This window comes from Ciconia boyciana, chromosome 13 (genome assembly GCF_034638445.1).
Source record: "Ciconia boyciana chromosome 13, ASM3463844v1, whole genome shotgun sequence".
Taxonomy (NCBI): Eukaryota; Metazoa; Chordata; class Aves; order Ciconiiformes; family Ciconiidae; genus Ciconia; species Ciconia boyciana.
In genome coordinates this window covers 6,758,423-6,774,395 of record NC_132946.1, presented here as the reverse complement: position 1 = coordinate 6,774,395, position 15,973 = coordinate 6,758,423, and the positions used below count along the sequence as shown (strand labels likewise).

The 15,973-nt window shown below is 49.2% G+C and overlaps 1 protein-coding gene across 3 annotated transcripts; it reads right to left on the bottom strand.

Annotated features, from left to right (window-relative positions):
* Positions 1-3,274: 3,274 nt before the first annotated feature.
* ZFAND2A (zinc finger AN1-type containing 2A) lies at positions 3,275-6,595 on the bottom strand. 3 transcript variants are annotated; one of them, XM_072878199.1, is made up of 6 exons: positions 6,431-6,595; positions 5,660-5,754; positions 4,881-5,012; positions 4,534-4,685; positions 3,914-4,000; positions 3,275-3,423 (listed from the first exon to the last, which is right to left on the bottom strand). In XM_072878199.1, the coding sequence occupies exons 1-6, from the start codon at positions 6,483-6,485 to the stop codon at positions 3,414-3,416; spliced, it is 531 nt and encodes a 176-aa protein (XP_072734300.1). In that variant the 5' UTR covers positions 6,486-6,595; the 3' UTR covers positions 3,275-3,413. The 3 variants fall into 3 exon arrangements, with proteins under 3 accessions (XP_072734300.1, XP_072734301.1, XP_072734302.1); XM_072878200.1 differs by lacking the exon at positions 3,275-3,423 and having other exon boundaries at positions 4,000-4,137; XM_072878201.1 differs by lacking the exons at positions 3,275-3,423; positions 3,914-4,000 and having other exon boundaries at positions 4,530-4,685.
* Between the last annotated feature and the right edge of the window lie 9,378 nt (positions 6,596-15,973).

Here is a 15,973-nt window from a genome sequence, read left to right as displayed (position 1 = left end):
GGGCGGGGCCACAGAGCTTGCCCCGCCCCTCGTTGCCTGGGTGATCCCCGCCAGGCTCGGGCTTTCCCCCGGGCCTGACAGGAATCCCCCCCCGGTTCTGACAGGGATCCTCCCGCACCCTGGCAGGGATCCACCGCGCCCTCACAGGGACCCCCCCCGGTTCTGACAGGGATCCTGCCGCACCCTGGCAGGGATCCACCGCGCCCTCACAGGGACCCCCCCAGGTTCTGACAGGGATCCTGCCGCACCCTGGCAGGGATCCACCGCGCCCTCACAGGGACCCCCCCAAGTTCTGACACGGATCCTGCCGCACCCTGGCAGGGATCCACCGCGCCCTCACAGGGACCCCCCGGTTCTGACAGGGATCCTGCCGCACCATGGCAGGGATCCACCGCGCCCTCACAGGGACCCCCCCCGGTTCTGACAGGGATCCTGCCGCACCCTGGCAGGGATCCACCCGCGCCCTCACAGGGACCCCCCCCGGTTCTGACAGGGATCCTCCCGCACCCTGGCAGGGATCCACCGCGCCCTCACAGGGACCCCCCCAAGTTCTGGCAGGGATCCTGCCCCACCCTGGCAGGGATCCACCCGCGCCCTCACAAGGACCCCCCCCGGTTCTGACACGAATCCTCCCGCACCCTGGCAGGGATCCACCGCTTCTGACAGGGACCCCCCCTCTCCCAGGGCCTGACAGGGATCCCCTCAGGGCCTGGCAGCACCCACCCCTGCACTGCCCGTGAAGGACACGCGGTGGGAGGCCAGCCCCAGGGATCCCCACGTAAGCCAGGGGTGCCACTGGCCACAGCAGGCTCACATGTCACCCCGTGGGTGCCATGCCAGCTGCTAACACGGTGAGATGGGGCTCTCTGGAGAACGGTGGTGACCCCTTTTAGCCAGGAGATCCTAAAGGCTCTGTGTCTGAAGCAGCGTTATCTGCTGTCCTGATCAGGTCTGAGGGAATGCGCTGGGAAGAGGCAGACGCTGCAGTCTGAGGGGACAAGAAAATATCTCCGAGGACAAGGTTTCCAAGGAACAAATTGGTTTCCATGTTTTCATTTTCTATAAATACTGTGTGCACAAACATTTCCATTTCCCCTTGGTAATTTAAGGGCAAAAATATTTACCAAAACCAAACATGTAGATGGAGCATTTTTTTCATGATGTTTTTTCATTATTTTTTTCAAAACAGGGTTTTTGTTTCCATTTGCTTTGATCCCAGTAAGAGCTGAGATGCGGGCTGTGGTAGCAGATGCTGGTGGCAACAGCTCCCCGAACCCTTATATGCAGCAATGGGAAGAGGTAAACCTTACACCTCTGCTTCCTTCTCCTGTCCAAACCAGGGTCACACCTTCTGCCATTCCTCTCCTTCCACCTCCTCCCACACCGCAGTGTGCCAGTCCTGTCCCCCACCCATCGCTGCTGCCTGGGCAGAGCCTCTCAGCTCTGGTCCATGTCCAGATCAGCATCACCACGATCAGCACCTGCTGCCACTCTCCACTGGAAACCCCTTCCCATACCACCAGTGGGGTGCACAGCATTGTTTGGGAGCACGTGGCCAGTTATATATTATACAGAATGATTACTAAAGTCCTAGTACTGTAGCAATACGCTAGGGCTGAGTTCTAGCATTAGAGCACACAGGATAATCAGTAGGTAGTGGTATCTAAAATCAGTTGTAATTTAAGCTTTTGTTCCAATGCGAATAGGGAAAGCATGTTTTCTATGCTTAGACTTCCTGAAATAATGTTTTATTACATATCCTATTGTGACATCCTGTGGTTAAATACAGTATTACAGATACTGTCAATCACAATTTTGACCACAATTGCATAAAATTAGGCTATATGGAATTAGCAGTGGTAACTCAGGCCTACATTACATATTCAGTTTGGCTAACTACAGCCTTCCATGTAGCTTTGATCTTCTCATCCAGGAGAAGCTTTTGGAGAAGAAATCACGTTAGGCCAAACATTAATATGGGAAAGCACAGGTATTTTGTTCTGTGTTGGCCAGAAATTACATATCTCTGCCCTTTCTGATGAAAGGCCTACAACTCAATATGCTGATTGTTTACATGCTATCCCCATGAAGGACCATAAATCCACATTTCCTTTTTAGGCAGCATTTGTACTTTAGGGATTAAGCCTCTTAAAGAAAGAAGAGGCACACAACAGCCTTTGCACAACTGCAGTACACCTCAAGGTTGTATAAAGCATATGCATTAACTGCACTTATGCTCACATCTCAGTATTATCAAAGATTATTTTTCCCAGGTCAAGGAACACAGTATTCTCTGCTGCGCAAACTGCTCATCCTCCCACCTCAGCAGAACAGCACTGGGCACTCATAGCTGCAGGTGATTCAAGGGACTGCAATTACCCTTCAGTTAGCCCTAAGCCAACACTCCAGCCCACCAGCCCCACAGTGTGCAGAGGAATGGCTCCAATGACACATGAAATTGAGGTCTTGACCCCCGACATCATCAGTAAGTCTTGGCATTTTTCTCACAATTAGCTGGATGAGAGGTCTACTTAGATCCCAGCTGGGGAATTAGCATTGTTCATTAACAGCACATTTCCATTTCATCAGCCTACAATATTTCAGGCCTCAAGCTAAGCAGCTGGATATTCATGCAGTTTTAAAGAGCCAAGACAGCTGATCAAGGTAATAGCTGGAGCATACCTGTTATGTCTTCACTTGTCTAAGCTTTTCAGGAAGACAGCAAAAGTAGTCTCCCTAGACAATGCTATATTTTGGCCTCATTACATGGGACACAAACAGTTAATGCTACCTCCTCTGGCTTCCTTTTTACCCCAACTGCAAAAAATACCCATGCAAATCTAGGTTTCTATCTAAGTGGCAATAAATTATGAAGAATTATACCATGCATGCCTCTGAGCACTACCCTCAGTGAATTGCTTAGGGAGGGCTTAGAAAAACTAGGTATGGCTTTATAAATCAAATACTTCCAATGACATTCAGAAAGCAAGAGGCAGCTTATATAAAACTGGCTTCATGTTGATGTATGCTGTTTGTCAAGCAGAATGCTGCACTATGTGCCAGTTCATTTCCAAACGGATTGAGATGTGACAGTACCTTGTATTTTAGACTTTCATCTTAGGAAACTCATAGTTCAAACTTAGCATGACTTAAGCAAAGCTGGCTGTGTTTCATACTAATTTTAGTCTTCTTCCCACCACCCTTCCCCAGTTTCCTCCACCAAGTATTTTTCATAGTATTACAGCTCTTATTCCAAATATAGGAACAAATAAAGTTGGGTTGGAAACAGTGACAGTTTATTGAATGCATAAAACATTATGATACAAAAATAAGTTAATTGCATAGAAAATTTTGAAGACCTATAGACAAGACTAAAGTAGACAGAGGTTTGATCCAGATGCAAAGAGCCTCTACTACCTGCACCTGAAAAACACAAGAACACACTGTAAGAGTCACACAAAAGCTTTCACTTTACTGAAGTCACTTTACTGAAGTCACACTAAAGCTTTCACTTTACTGAAACTAAAGGAGATACAACATGGCAGGGAAGGGCTTGGGCCATTTACTTTAATTCAGATGCTTGCTGTACTTTCCTTGGCATCCTGATGACATACCATTTTTCCAGAACCTGACCAAGCCTCACACTGAGCAGGTGGGAGACTAGCCTGCTGCTGCAACATTTTGATGTCCTAATGCCTGTGCCTACATAGCTAATTTTAATCACTACAGTACAGAGAAGTAAAGACTCACTTCTGCTGTCAGAACCCCTCTACCACTTTCCCAACACCAATTAAAGGTCAACCACCAGCTCTAGAGCAGTTAGTGGTATGACAGTGGCACTCCTAAACCATGTTGACACAAGACTATTTTTAAACAACCTTGTTTGGTTTTTTTCTCATTCTACAGCTTATACCTGTTGTGCTGAAGACTCCCATTAGATGGCACTCCAATTGCTCCCGTTGACTTGAAGGCCATTTGAGAGGCTCTCAGTGCTGTGTATCTACAACGAAATACAACCAGGCTCAGCACATCTTATGCACATTGCCAGTAGTTTCACTCTTCCATCCAGTTGAATTATCTGCATCCATCACACAAGTCTTACAGCCCTACTGCACAGAACAAGGAAGGTACATCTGCCTACAAGAGACAGATTTATTAAAACTAAGTCTAAACTTTGCTTAGCAAGGTATTGATTTTGTTCTTTGTTACTTCAAGGTGCTGGGAAAAACTTTAGGATTCTAATACTTAGATCTAGACACCAAAGGGTACTTGAGATAGCCAGTGTCTACTCACAGGAGATACTGAGAGTCATGCTATCAAGATAGGTAAGCTTGGAAGAATTTTAGGAAGGCATTTGACAAAAAGCTTTTCTCTTGGCTCACAGACTTTCAGAAATTAGGCCCAAAATACAAAGAGGAAGTAGCACCTATTTTATTGAAGTGACCAGTAGTTTACAGAATTCACTATTTGTCCAAGCTCCCCACCAACCCTGAAATTTCAGCTTGAGCTCAAAGTATCATAAATACAGCTTACCCTGCCTTGGAGGTGGGACGGCTGCTCCCTTTACAGTCATGATCCAGAGGATGCCGATGTTTTATGCAGAAGTTGCCACCACACTGTTCACAAACTACCTTAATCATCTCTTTCCTTCTGCAGCCTGGCTTTAAGCACTTGTTTGTAAAAATCTAAATAACAAGAGGACAAAGTTGGCAATGCTCGCTTGCTTTCTGTGATCATCTTCCCAAGTAATGACCAAGCTGAAGCACGAATACTCAAGCGTCCTTAAAATGAAACAGAGCAAGCTTCTACACATTCTGCCATCAGACCTATCTTCACAAGCATTAGGCAAGCAGTTTAGATTTCAACAGCAGTTTCCTTACCCTCTGCTTTTGCTGTGCTGGGTTGTATTTGCAGTCCTTATCCATGTGGGCTCCAACCACAATATCCGGTATTTCCCCCTTCTGTACTGGGATAGGCACATTACACAGCGGACACACTGGAACTTGCACATTCTAAGAACATACAACACAGATTAGAAGTCCCACCCAATTCTTGTCCTGTCCTTTCCCTTCCCCTACTTATAGGTGATGGATGTGTATCCACAAGTGTTTTATGCTCTACTCATTTACTAGTACTTTTAAAGGTATACTTCACAAAGGTAACTGCAAATCATTATCCAAAAATTAGACAGACATGCTTTGCCAAGTGACTTTGTAGCAGCATATTCAGTAAGCTGACTTTAAATATGCTTCTAGGCTTTCTGGAATTACAGCCTTTGAACACTTCAAAGCCCAAGTATGGGCCAGAGATCACAGTTTGGCCTCACTTATTCCATTTATTTCTTCTGTAGTTTCATATTTGCTGTCCTTCAACTTAAATGACTGGGGCTGCAGAAAGTTTTAGGCCACAAGACATTACTTAAAATATAAAGCACTCCTCTCTGTGAAGATGTGGTATAAGTGAAAAACCAGAATCTAGCAGTACTGACCTCCAAAATGTTATATTTCTATATATTTGCAATCTAGCTGTATCATTAATTTACATCTTGTGGTCCTCCCATCTGATTTTACTGAAACCACAGGTCAAGTTTCAAAGCAGCCTTTATACATGACTCAGCAATTCTGCAGTGTGAATTACTGACTTGCATACAGGAACTTACTTTCTTGTAGGCAGAGCTACACTTGTGGTCATCATAACGGATGTGATCTTTACAAAAGACTTCCCCACAAGCATCACATTTCAGAGGAAGGAAGTCTGGGAGAAGAATAAAGAGAAAAACAGATTCTCATGGAACAGAGCTAACAGCTGTAAGAGTGCTTGCAACAGACTACAAATAAATTCTAAAGCAAGTTTTTGTCTAGTGACAATCCAACTATCTCTAGAGGAAGTGTATCATTCTTCATGAATATTAAAACTCAGAAAGTAAGAGTGATAAGGTTTGCTTCTTTTTATCCAGGGTTAGACCAACACAAGCCATAAATACCTCAGGAGCTCCCTGAGCACAGAAGCTTTCAGTGAGGCATTAGTTGAGAGCTAGGAGCTGAAGTACAAATCCAAAGCCCAGACTCAAAAGTACTTTCGTTCTTTGAAAAGCACCCCAAAAGCAACAGTTTAACAACACCGAGAACAAAATACATGGGACTCAACTACTACCCTCTACAAGGCCTGCTGAAGAGGGGCTGCAGAACCAGCACCGCTATCTCCTACCAACCACAGCTTCCTCGCACAGAACCCGGCTTACCGAAGAGACTCGGGGCACAGGATTTTGGCCTCCCCAGCACACAACCTATCCGTCCCTTACGGGCGCCATCCCGACGGGCGCTGCCGGGGGGAGGGAAGCCAGCCCACCTCCCGGAGCAGCCTCCCCCCGGGGAGCCGGTCCCTGCTCACGGCTCCCAGCCCTCAACCGCGCCCCGAGGCCGCTCCTTACCCAGCTGCTTGCAGGTGCGCTCCGAGCAGTGCTCGCCCAGCCCCGGGAGCTCCATACCAGCCGGGCCCCAGGGAGGCCCCGGGGACACGCCGCTGCCGCTACCGCTACTGCCGCCGCCGCCGCTGCCGCCTTTATGCGCCTCCCGCTGACTCACCCGGCCCCGCGCCCACGTGCTGAGTCACGCTCCCGCCCGCCCCGGCCACCGCGGATGACGTCACGACGGCACGAGCCAATGGCGCCCCCTGCCCTCCGTCGCCGTCTGTTGCGCGTTCCAGGCGGACGGCCAATCGGCGGCCGGGGGGCGTGCTGAGTCATGCGCCGGGGGCGGGGCCGTGACGGGGCAGATCTGCGGGGGGGGGCAGGGGAAGCGGCGCGGAATGGGCGTGGGGAAGGGGAAGGGGAAGAGGAAGGGGAAGGGGAAGGGGAAGGGAAAGGGAAAGGGAAAGGGAAAGGGAAAGGGAAAGGCAAGGCAAGGCAAGGCAAGGCAACAGGGCATGGGGAAGGGCATGGAGGTGAGTGCAGGGTGGTGGTGAGAGAGGGGGCGATGATGAAGACAAGGCCTTCGCCAGCTTCCCCAGGGGATTGCGTCCCCGTCACACAGGCAGTCCTGCTGCTGCGAGCGCCCAGTTGTACAGGCGTGTAAAGGGATGAGAGTGCAGGGCTGTCCTGGCCGTGGGACACGTGTCTCAAATAAAGACATGTGGGAGAGTGCCCTGGGAAAGCCTGCGTTGGACTGGTTTGCTCCAGAGGACGCTGGAGTGTCTCAGCCCTTGGCCTCTTCCATTTTCATTTCATTTTTTCATCAGGGCTTAGGCTGCTGCACCATCCTTCTGGATTGTGATGCTTAACTCATGTTACTTCCAAACTTTAAAATAAATCCAGAGAGCTCGGTCAGAGAGGGTGTTTCCATCACAGCAGGCTGATGCTCAGGGCCCTGCTACAAGACTTCAGCATGTGCTAACTGGTTTGGGTGGACCAGCCTCAGCTGCAGCTGTGGGTTTGCATGAGTCAACTGGATAAAAAGTTTCCCAGTTGGTCTCTGTTTTTAAATGCTTATCTCACTTTAACGAGGCACCTCAAGATCAAAGTGTAGTTTAGAAATGTTGATCTTTGAAAGTGTATAACACTACTGGCTTTGCACGCAGGAGCTGAGGACTGTTGATTTAATGACATTTGTTACGGGATTGAGAAATGACAAAATGTTGTTCTGCCCCTGCGCTCCCTGGAAAACACCTGCCTTTCTCCTGTAGTACATGACTCAGATGCAGAGTGGAGCTATGAGATCGAAGAGGAGCTTTAGGAAGGCATGTGGTGACTGACTGCAAAGGCCAATTTGTGCTGTCAAAGTCTGGGAATGGCATGTGCCACTCATCTGTCTTCCACATCACCCTGCCACGCGGTGTTCGCGTGACTCCCCCTGTACGAGCCAGCTTACAGCCGGCCACGCCAGCGTTATGGTCTTCCCAACAGCACAGTCCTGCTGGATTAAATGATACCGCGTCATCAGCCAGACGCTCTTCCCAGGCCTTTCCACGCATGTTAATTTTCCCACCTGGACCCATAAAATTACCGAAGATCCTCATTTAAAGCCTTTCCTCCAAAGAACAACTTTGATGACAGAGCATTGCAGCCTGCCAGCAGGTCCTAGGTTTGCGAAGGGCAAACTCTGATTTCATCTCCTCCACTGCGGCGCTTGCTGCATGGGGTCTTCTTGGACAGCCATGCCGTGTCCATGCCACGTCCATGCTGGGAGCACCCAGAACCCACCCTGGGGACACCCTGGGGCTGTGATGTAGCCCCACAGGGAGATACCAGCTCAGGTCTGGGAGTGGTGTGAAGGGCAGTCTGTGCCAAGCGGACCGAGTCCTGCCCCTCTGCCTGGCATGCTATAGACACATAGACTTTGGAGACTGATGTGAGAAGAGACCTTCTGGGTCATTCAATTCAAGCGTCTATTAAACATATAACTACTTCATGTAATTCCCTTCATAAACAAACCAAACACGATGTTAAAAGCAGTTTATTTCCATCAGAAGGCTGTCCTGCAAAGTCACTGCTCTCATCGTGAAAAGACAGCTTCAGTTTTCTAGTGTAGAAGTTTCCCTGGCCATCTGCCTTCAAAGCAGTATTGTCCTTTGATTTACATAGTTTCTTCCCACCGTGTCTGTATAACCAGCAGCTGAAGGCACCAGGCTGATGCTGCTTTGAATGTGTAAGTTAGAGCCATTGCTGTCCAGCTGTGTCCTAGCAGAGCGTTCTGCAGCGGTGGTAGGTGTTCCCGTCAGACATCGTGCTGTTCATCTGCTGATGGTCCCGTCCCTGGGCTGAGGCTGCCCTTCTCCCTGCTGGCACAACCTGCCTCTTGAGTCGCGTTCAATGCAAACCCTGGTGGCCTCAAGCCCAGGGAGAGCCCTAGCAGTCAGTGCTCCTTTTGGTGCGCAGAGGTGCCCAGTACTTGACAATACAGTCATGCAGCATCTTCCACCAGATTCCTTTGGTCAATGGCATGCGATTAAAAGGATTTCCCTTGGCTGAGCTGAGCCAGCTACCTAGCGTCTACCAGGTCTGTGGGGACAGCCAGAGCATGGTGCTCTACCCCGCTTTCTTCTTCTGACCTGGTTGGTTTTGACAGTTGGGGACGAGGGAGTGTTAAAAAGGAGGAGGAAACAGCAAAAAATATCCAAATACAAACAGTTATAGAAAGTCCAGTTATATGAGGTACTTCAAAAGCTTTGCTCCATTATGCATCTATACATCAGCTCCATTATACTATTTACACAACACCCAAGAACTTGGGAAGTACAAAGAAAATCACTTGCCCTGCTGAGCTCACAAGCTGATTTTTCTCATACGAGCACCTACCCAGTGCCCAAGAGGACCAGGACCCCAGTGATCTCCCCGGGAAGGCTTGCCAAAAAGCGGCGGGGTGAGCTAGGCGGAGAGGAAGAGGCTGGTGTCTTCGCTGGCTGGCTGATGCTGCCCTGCAGACTGGAGAGCCACTGCCAAAGGGATCATCTTTTATGGTGGGGAAGGGAGGAGTTTGCGTATGGATAACAACAGAAATGGCTCTGCGCAGATTAGACGCTCTTAAGGAAGACTGTAAATCCCAAGTCTAGAAGCCCACATAGTACAGGCAGCCGTCTTAATAGAAACGAGGATTAGAAATTAGCCGAGGTCTTTAGTGATATTTTTAGAAGGTTGCTCCTGACAGGTTAGGCTGCTGAGAACCAGAGGAAAGTGCCGAACCCCGTATTACTCGGGAAAGGATCACACAGTGCAGCGTGTGATTAGAGGCTGGCTAGCTTAGCGACAAGGGGGATAGGTGGGTTAGAACTGATTCGGGAGGAATTAGCAAGGGAAATTGCTTGAGAAGCAGAATTTGATTAGGGGCAGCCAACATGGATTTATGAAAGGAAAGCTACGTGTAACTAACTTGCTGGAGTCTGAGGGAGGTATCCTTCCCCGGAAGCCCGCGGCGTGTGTGGTTTATATAACCTGATCTGCAAAGGGGAGGCCTGGCCTTTGCCACCAGAGTGGTGATGCTGGATGGGATGGATGGGGGTCACCTCCCTCCCTTGTCTCTGCACAGTCTCTCTGCCCCCTCTTTTTCCCCTCCATCTGTTTTACTCCTTTTCTCGTTTTTTTTTCAGGGAGGAGGGCTATTGCTTTTTCCTTTGTCCTGTGTTTCTACTCTTTGTCCTTCCCTTCCTCTCCCATGGGACCTGGGATTGCCTCTTGGTGGCTCTGTGGGGGTTGAATGCCACCGTCCACCCCACCTCGCCAGCATGGTCTGCCTTAGAACCCACACTGCATCCTAAAGGGAGAATAAAACACCTCAAAGAGGATCACAGCCTTCCTCAGCTTCACGGATGTTTGCTCCTTCAAACAGGGCCCCCAAGAGTCGTTATTTTGGAGAAGGCTACAATTGCTCTGCAGGAAACAGAAAATCCTCTGACAGCCTCAGACCTGCACACCACTGTCCTCCAGTATGGCCAGTCCAGCCTGGTGGAGGCCAAGCATGGAGCACCAATGGCCAAGGGAGACTTGACCCAGCTGAAGGGACTGTCACGCTGCCCAGAAGAGAGAGAGAAGGTCTTCAAAGGCCTTCCCTGTCCCCTCTGTCATGGCAGCTCTGATTGCATGGCTGGAGAAAGTCCTTGCTGCTTTTGACAGATGACAGACACGATGAAAAACCCAAATGGGACAGCCCAAGGGTGGCTTCGTTTCCTCCTGTGCTGCCAGCCTGTGAGGGCAGGGGGACATTCATGGGACGGCAGGGGGACGACTGTCCCACATCGCTGCCAGCTACGGACATGGCATGGATGGGGACACAGGGATGTGGCTGGCTCCATCCTATCTCTCGGGGCAGAGTCTGTCTCCTTCCCAGCAAGGTGTGTTATGACGGGCAGCACAGCACAGGGATGCCTGTGGCCAAGACAGACAGGTCCATCCGCCTCCTCTCTGCCTTGTGTGCCCCAAACTCCTCCCAGCACCATCCCGAAAACACAGACAAGTCTCCTGTCCTCAGGGTCCCCAGGGCCACCCCATGGCCTGTGGTCCTCCTGCGCTGTCTGGGAGCATCCTGCTTGCTGCTCCAGCTGCAGAGCCACTGCTGCAGCATTAACATTCGGGTGACTCCAGCTCACATTTGCCTCTTCCAGGTCTCTGAACTCCAATCCCATCATCCTGCTTTTCGGCTCATAATTTTGTACCAGGCTTTTAAAACTGAATTTTATTTTTATTGCAATGACCCTGTGGTGCTGCCAGATCCCTCTGTGGAGGAGATGTGACATCTCCATTACATAGCTCAGATAAGTGTCTTAAAGAGACCACACACAAAGGAACCTAATGGTACCTATTTTTATTAGGTTTATTACAGGAGGGGAAGTAAAGCAGTCCGATCTCCCCACAGGATACTCCATTAACAGCAGCAGTCAGAGAGGAGAGATCTGTGGAGGCGGATCAGTTTTCCAAGAATATTAGCTACTGCTGCTCTAAAATTAGAGTCTAGGGAGAGCAGACAGGTTGACATAATTGAAAGGGCTGTCTTATGGGATGACATAGTTAAACGAGCCCATGATCAGCTTTAGAGTGACAGCTCAGTGACTTCTTCTAATCCCCAAAGGAGCACTGAGTTGTGAGGCTGTGATTTAACTAGTCCCGGATCTTATCTTGTGATGATGTCAATATTATTAGAACCCATTTCTAAAGAGATGCCTCCAAAATCGCCGTACATGAACTGACTGGTTTTACAGGAACAAATATTCTGCAGCTTCACCCTGCAAAGCCCATAGCTGATACAAACACTCCTCTGCTGCCCTTCTTGCATACCCAATCCTGTCCCCGTGGGCTGGGCTACAGAGGCAGACCCAGAAACAGGATTAAGAACCTCATTTCAGGATGGAGCTGAAAAATGTCCTTGAGCTGCCCATTTTATTCAACATAATTTAATATCAAACACAAACTAACAAAGTTAGAGGTGAAATATAATAGCAAGAACCCCATAAAAAGTAACCTAATCTGTAAGATAAATAGACAACACTTTAGCCTGGGGAGATAGCAAATAAAAGAGAAATATGAGCAGAGCTGTTCTCAATTCATAAGTAACTTTAAAGAGAAATAATGAAGATGAGTTCTCCAACTTTTAATGTCCTAAGATTCTTCTCAATGAAAAAACATTTTTAATGTTTTCCTCATACACTCTCACAAGGCAGATGTCTCCAGCCAAGTGCCCTGGATCATTCCCACACAAGCAGACACCCATTGGTTTGGAAATGGTTTGGAGGGGCCATCCTGCAATTCCTGACAGAATGGGAGACATCAGGGATGGAGCTCTTCTGAACCCTCGGTTGCCTTTGGTGGCCACCTCCCGTTACCTCGTTTCAGGTGCAAAACTCGGAGCACCCACTGCCTTCACAGCAGCGTTAGCCTGACTTTTATTATTTTAAACTTTTTTAGACATTTTTTGTTAGTGCTTACTTCAAAGGCTGGGATTTTCCAAGCAGCCTAATGCATTTAGGCACCTAAATCCTATTGAATTTCAAGTGTGTATCAGCCCTCAGGCTCCTTGGCAAATCCTTGCTAAGTGCCTAAGGGCTCATCACCACAGCCGACTGTTACGCTGCCGGATTTACACAGATACCATTATACCAGCATGAGCTCACTTCTTCGATAGAAGAGTATCTTGTTTAAAACCCTCTTCCTAAATGACAAAGTAAACTAGAAAGGGCCTCCTCTGATGGTTAATTTTGGTGATATATACCTGTATAAGAATGTTAAATTATCTCCTTGGGTTATACTAAAAAAAAGCTTTGCTGTGTAGACTGAACTTCAATTAGAGACCAAGTGCTCCTAATCCCCAGCTTTTAGCCCTCCAGGGGAAGGAAGGTTTCCAGAGGAAACCTCAGATTTGGTGTTTTAGAGGTAAAACCCACCATACCTCCCGCTGCCTCTGATACCTGCTATGTCTCCAACCCCCTTGTAGAGCATCCAGGCAGGATGCTCTAAAAGGAGCATCCTTTTAGAAAAAAGAGGCATTTTCTTCTTCAGTATCACTGTGTACTGTATAGGAGGAACACAAAATCAGCAGAATCAAGCCATTTGCTTTGCGGTTTGGGAATGCCCCAGCCCAAAAGGAAAGAGCACAGACGGCAGCCGAGCTGGCAGCGGAACAGATACAGAGGGCACGCAGCTCCGAAAAAGCTGTCTCAAAGGGTGGGAAACATTGCAACAGCCTTTCCAGTAGTAGTGGAAAAATAAATCCCTTATCAAGTGATTTCTGGTCACAGATCAAACACTTATAATGTCAGCTGCTGATACCTAGCAGAAAACAGATTAGGGATCTCCGTGGCAGACTTCCCCGGGATAACTGTCTTTTTGTTGGGCCCGTACTGCAAATGGCACAACAGGACCCAGTCCACAACTACCGAGCACCAGATTTCCTAGGCACTGCCATGATGCCATCAGTCAGCAAGGGAAGTTAGACCCTAAATCCTCCTTATTTATGGCATTGGTGGTTTTGAATTAAAGCGTTTCACCAAAAACTGAGACTCTATCCTTAAGTACTTCAACTGATGATGATTTAACAGCAGTGCCAAACCTCAGGATTGTCTTTATTTTTCTTTGTTTAATGTAGATAAACGGAGCCATCCTTCTTTCCCATTTTGTAGCATTAAGAAATAAACCTGAAGCCTCATAAGTGGGCTTGGTTTATGCTGTGGGTACAGAATGGGAACAAATCCATCTGTGGTGCAGACGAGTGGGTCTCCTGTGGGTTAGCAGGGGAGGGTGGTCAGGGGAGTCCTGGCAGAGCTTGGGAGCCAGAGCAAAAAAGGATAGATCCAGGGGAGGAATAGCTGAGCCGGGGAGGAGACCCCCTTAACGCATGGATCCCAAAGTGGGCAGACAGCTCCAAATAAATCATCTCCAAAAGCGATGGCTCCGAGCCAGACAGCATGAGTTTGGGTCATACCCTCCTTTGCAGCCGCTCCTCGGACTAGGGGGTAGGACAACAGTTTTAGCTATTTATTTCCCTTGTTTTCCAGAGTAGTCCCTCACCCATCGGTCCCAACCACCCATTTACTGGTGGCCTTTACCAGCCCGCGGTGCAGCCACGTCCTTGGCACCAGGCAGCCCTTGGAGGTGGTGGAGCACCCCCAGGGTGATGCTCCCCTTGGAAAGATGTCCATCCCACAAGGACAAGGCTGCGTGACACCCGGAGCTGCGTGCCACGAGGTGGCACCATGTCACTGCTAACCCGCACAGCGGGGTCACCTCTGCGGCCAAGGAGCTTCTGCAGGACCCCACTCACCTGGCAGGCCTTGGGCGTCCGAGCAGCCCCATCGTTAAAATCCCCTCACTGAGCTTTTTTTTTTTTTTTTTCTTTAATAACTGGGCAGCGCTCCATTCTGTAAGACCCAGCTGAGGGAGAAGGTGGTGCCACCGCCCTGGCCCATGGAGCATCCTCCCAGCTGGACCACTCGCCTGTGAGAGCCCTCTGCATCTCCTGCAGAAATCTGGTCACCCTACCGCCGAGGGCACAAGGTTTGCAGAGCCCCGGTGCCCTCTCCCTCTGGTTACAGCTCTCCTTGGGGGGGTCCTGGGCTCCGGTCCCTGCTGTCACAGTCGTTTGTTGGCACTGGGAGAGATGCCAGTGTCATGGTGGTGACTGCGCCTGGCTGGTGTGTGCTGACCTGCCGGCGTGCACTGGCTGTGCCCCCACCCTCCAGGGACCTACATGCAGGAGAGCTTGTGTCTCCCATAAAGCTTGATCATGTCAAGGTAGGGAGGATTCAGGTGAGCCTATATCCCTGAGGAACTTTAAACTTCATGCCTTGGCACATTCAGATCACCTCCATCTTGGAAGCACCAGTGCAGAAAAGAAATGCAGTGGGTGACAGTCCCCAACCCAAAGAACCCGCCCAGCACCTGGTTAATGCCTTGATTAGGCTCCTGAGCTCCTGATTGCTGAGTTTCCACAGCCTAGCCCAGTCCTTGGGGTCCTTCAGCAAAGCCGTACAGCTGAATGCCCTATTCTACTCAGGGAGCACAGCCTCAGGACCTGCCTGTCCCCACCACTCTGCCCTGAGCTCTACTAACACAGACCGAACGTCGGCATCGGTGGGACTGGCTGCTGAGATGCTCCATGGAAAACAAGGTGACTGCTGCACCCAAGTCTTACCTAGGGAAGAAACACAAGTACAAGCCATAGGAAACTATTAGCAGAAAAATCCCCAATGGAGGAGAGTTTCTGCACACGCTAAGTTCCAAGCAGCTCCTTCTGCTCCTGCTTTAGAGCATGGAGTAACCAGCCAAAAAAATGTGCACCTCCTTCTGAAGAGAAAGCGGAGGGAGCAGCTCCAAGGGAGCTCTCCTGCATCGGTTTGCTGTCCCTGGCGGTGTGCTCAGTGCTGTAATAGAGAGGCTGGTAATACCTACATTATTCCTGATGCAACGCTTTGAGGCTGAACAATACATTTGCCAATTCAATTTATTCAAACAAGTTCCTTGGGAAGACAGCAAAGGAAATCCAGGTGGCAATTACCGAATTCAAACTCTGCCCTGGACTTGGGGAAACAAAGGGGCAAGATATGAGAGAAATAGCAAGTTCTGCTGGAAATCCCACAACTGCAGAATCCTAAGAGCTTTTAATCATGTGCTTGCTGGTATTCGGCTGAAAAAAAACCCTGTGTCATTGGGCGAGGAGAGAGCAGTGCTGCAATTGCTCTGCTATAGGACTTAGCACTTTGGAATATCTTTACTACAAAAATTAAATGCTTTTTTGTTTTCTTTTGAAAGCACAGCAGTATTTGGGCTCCACGGCCCATTGCAGTGACATGTAATTGAAGAATAAGTACATTCACTAGCTACCAAGACTGACAGCGTTGCGAGTCCCGCTGTGTTGCATACTGTCTAACCGTCCTGCAGACAGATGGGGTGGAGGTTGCCTACAAGCTTAGATGAACTGTCTAGCCGGTTCAAAGCTTGGTTAGACACCTTCAGCCATGCGCTGAGTCTCATCAGATCCCAGACCCTCTTTCCCAG

Excerpts from the sequence above, each read along its gene's own strand:
- ZFAND2A (XM_072878199.1), bottom strand. The coding sequence starts at position 6,485 with ATGGAGCTCCCGGGGCTGGGCGAGCACTGCTCGGAGCGCACCTGCAAG. Across the intron at positions 5,755-6,430 it reads GCGCACCTGCAAGCAGCTGG|ACTTCCTTCCTCTGAAATGT; the intron begins GTAAGGAGCGGC and ends TTCTTCTCCCAG. Across the intron at positions 5,013-5,659 it reads GTAGCTCTGCCTACAAGAAA|AATGTGCAAGTTCCAGTGTG; the intron begins GTAAGTTCCTGT and ends GTATGTTCTTAG.